The sequence below is a fragment of the Notothenia coriiceps genome, unplaced genomic scaffold (genome assembly GCF_000735185.1).
Source record: "Notothenia coriiceps isolate Sejong01 unplaced genomic scaffold, NC01 NC01_scaffold00000950, whole genome shotgun sequence".
Lineage (NCBI taxonomy): Eukaryota > Metazoa > Chordata > Actinopteri > Perciformes > Nototheniidae > Notothenia > Notothenia coriiceps.
Window position 1 is genome coordinate 1 of NW_011333651.1, and position 3,736 is coordinate 3,736.

The window sequence follows — 3,736 nt, forward strand, 5'->3', positions numbered from 1 at the left end:
TTTGGTATGTGTATCTTGCTTTATTATAGACAACTCAGGAGACACTATCAACACGTCCAGAAGAATGTCATGCAAAGCTGCCTGCCTGCCTGCCTGCCTTCCTTCCTTTGATTCTCTCTGAACTGCCTGATCTTTTTAATGTTTAATGTCAACCATTTGTGCAGATAACATGAAGTAGAACAGATCGCCGGTTCTAATGTAGCGTTAGCGTTAGCATTTCTCCCCCGGGCTTAAATTGTGTATTATAGAATGATCACACCGGTGACAGTACTCTTCAAAGGGTTCACAAAATATGACTACTACTCTTATTATTTAACATGTTGGGTTACTTAATGTTACTTCATATTAAGGCAAATAAAAATGACAAGGCTGTAATGCTAACTACCGTGCTAGCTACTAGCTAGGTAGCTAACTTGATCCAGCCACTCCTGGTCCTTTCATCAGACGGGAAGCGAAAGAACGAGCAAGACCCATTGCTGGTATGATAACAACCTGGTACTAAGCACACAGGCATCTTGTTAAAGTTATCTTATCTTAGCCAGCGCCATATAGATGGATTATATCTATTTGGCGCTGATCTTAGCTATCTCTTAGTGGAGGAAAACAATTGTGACATCACTTACGCAACTCTGGGATTTGTAGTCTTTCTAGTTGCGTATTTTTAATAGTCTTATATTTCAACAGTTTTACGACAAACTGTGACTTTTTTGACATGGAAATTATTTTTTAAGATTGACAAACATCATATGTGTAATTCATGCCACAATTCAAACGGGATCGAAAGATACGTTTTCTCTCTCCATTGACTTCAATACATTATTTTTCCGAAATAAGGTCCCATGGACCGGAAGTAGATGGGCGTGACTTCGCCCCTCTATAGAGCGCCACAGTGACGCGTCCTAAAACCCGGAAGTAAGTTAGCATTTTACCACTTCCGGTTCCTTCGCCAAAAAGCAATGCAATTTCTCCATAGGATTTTGGAAAATGCGTCGAAATAAGGTCTGTGGTTGACGCAAATTGAAGAGACGGATCACGTGTTGTTCTACGACATTAAACACATCAGCAGTGACCCCACTGGTGATTTTTGAAGAGTTTATGTGTCTGAAAAACGATGGTTGTTAACATGTGGCTGAATAGAACTACAGAAATTGTTGAAGCCGTTGTACGTTATTACACCGAACACGTAAACACTCCTGCTAAGTTTGTTTTTCCCCGTGTTCTGCTTGACAGCAAGTAACTGCCTCCTGCAAACTGTTAAAACAAACGCTTCAACTTGTACAATTTTGAATCTGTATTTTTGAATATGGATCTTAAGTTGGCGTGAAGTTGAAGCAGCGACCCTGCTGTAGTTCGTTTATAGCATAACGTTAGCATTTTGCTTCTGGTGATTAGATTTACGATTTATAAAATTATAAAAGTAGGGTGTATATTATCCGACTGAATAAAACGTGATCCGTCTCTTAAATGCGTGTCAACCACAGACCTTATTTTGAGCTATTTTCCAAAATCCTATGGAGAAATTGCATTGCTTTTTTGTCGAAGGAACCGGAAGGAGTTTACTTCCGGGTTTTAGGATGCGTCTTTACACATTTCATGTGTAAAGACTTTTCCATAATAATGATGGCAGTTTTTTTTTATTCTGGACTACCTCATCTGAACCCTGTTTAAGATACATTTCTTCAGAAGATCAAACATTGGCTTGGTATGCATTTTACATGCATTTGCAATATTGATAGGGTCTTGATATAATTTTGTTTGATTTCAATGTGCAGGCGACACTGGACGGGGGCTGAGAGCCTGGGTTCGAGATGTGACTGAGCCGGATCTGTCCTTCAACCACATCCGGATCATTTACCCCACAGCTCCAGCTCGGTATGTCTAGATTAGACTAAATCAAATATCAATGTTTTTTTTTTTGTCAACTTCATCAATTACATTGGATAATGTAAGTTCAAACGTAATGTCTTTAAAAGGTCTTTGTAGTACGAACATTATGGAGGAAATACAAGTTTTCATTGTCCCATTTTTCATTTATATTATTCTTACTGCATTAATTATACAAGTTTGCCTGTAGTAAAGCTGCAGCCATGTAGCTGAACACTGACCCTCATCTTTATGCCATCAGGCCGTACACCCCTATGCGAGGGGCTCTGTCTACTGTCTGGTTTGACCGTCACAAGATCTCGAGGGACTGCCACGAGGACCGAGAGTCCATAGACGACATGTGCAACTCTCTGGGGTTAATCATTCAGGGCGAGGTCAACGCTGGGATCCCCAAACACAGGATCGTCATCGGTATGGATCTTGTTTTCACTTTACATCGGCTGCATGTGAAATGTGAAAACAAAATAGCTATTTGTTCTTTTGCAGTAAGAACAGTATACCTATAGTCCTTGAGCTACTCAGAAGTGAAAAAGAATGACATAAAAACACATTTAAAAGAACATCGATTTGGGAGCTTCCCCAAAAGACGTAATCAATACATCATTCAACAGTTTTTTTTGTAAAAAAAAGTCAAGATCTCTCTTTATGCAGATAGTGGCACCGTTTGTCATGCAGCTAATTGGTATTTTGGTTCTGACCAATCGGCAAACCCTGGGGAAGAGCCGGGACGCCAATACGAAGTGCAACACACTGCAGTTCATCTAGTGGCCAGTAGGAGCAGTCTGCAGAAGGGAGCAATTTCCATAGACCCCCATGTTAAAATGCCCAACTTTAAAGCAGAAATAAACATGTTTACATCGTGGTTCAAAAAACCATATTCTCTGTATAGTTAGATCCCCCTTCCTGTCTAAAGATCCTGGAGTGAATTTTTTCTCAACTCATCTGTTTAATTAATATTAAGCCTTAAAGTTATGCATATATTAGGGCGTTGTCACATTGAGTGACAGCTCCGTTCAATCACTGCTGCTGCTAGCTTCTTGTCTCTCTGCTAGCTGCTCCGTGAAGCTAGTTACAGGGACTCTGCCTGCTCAGTTCATCCAGGGAACACAACTTGATCCGGCCGTGGTTGTTTGTTCTTCATGCTTATATATCGGACTATTGTGACTCGCTCTGTGGTTAAAACAGACGGTGCATTAATGCGGTTTTGCGGTAAGTGAAATTTGAGTACTTTATTTATGATTTAATGATTTTAATCAGCTACGTAATGAATGTTAAGGCTTGGGTTAGCGTGTAAGCGAGTGGTAGCTACATCGGTACTAACGATGCTAATAGTAGCCTCCAAGTTAAAATCATAGACTATATATATAAAGGTTAAAACGAAATAGACAAGTGTTAAGCGTTAAGTGGGATAATACTGTACAACAAACGGCTTCTGTTTGAGGTCGATAAAATAAGTTAGATATTACAATATGGTTGGTTGATCTGGAGTTCATTATTGAGCTTACACGTTAACGTCACAGTCATCTGAAGAACGAACCCAAACCTTGTTGTTTTTATTAATTGCATTACCAAATGGGTATCAAATAAACAGTAAGCACAACTTCCAAAGTTACAGTAAAATAAAAAAGACCCTGACTCGGACAATACACAATCCAACATGTTCAACTGAAGAGAATCAGTTATATTGTTTGTACACATGGTACTTTACATATATATCTGTTTGTTTAAGGTCTCCAGGTGATGCAGACAGGCTGGACCAGAGAATGAGAGACAGAACTGGACTCCTCACAGCAGTGAACTTCAGCACAGGTATAAAGACTCTATTTTTCATACTGTACAAAGAATCAAGAAA

General features: G+C 39.5%; 1 protein-coding gene across 1 annotated transcript; it reads left to right on the top strand.

Annotated features, from left to right (window-relative positions):
* Window positions 1-1,759: 1,759 nt before the first annotated feature.
* LOC104958096 (lysophospholipase-like protein 1) lies at window positions 1,760-3,651 on the top strand (the record flags this gene model as incomplete). The annotated part of the gene is made up of 3 exons (XM_010785807.1): window positions 1,760-1,872; window positions 2,126-2,295; window positions 3,614-3,651. Coding segments are annotated over 3 exons (321 nt in total), but the record flags the coding sequence as incomplete, so codon positions are not given.
* Window positions 3,652-3,736: the final 85 nt, after the last annotated feature.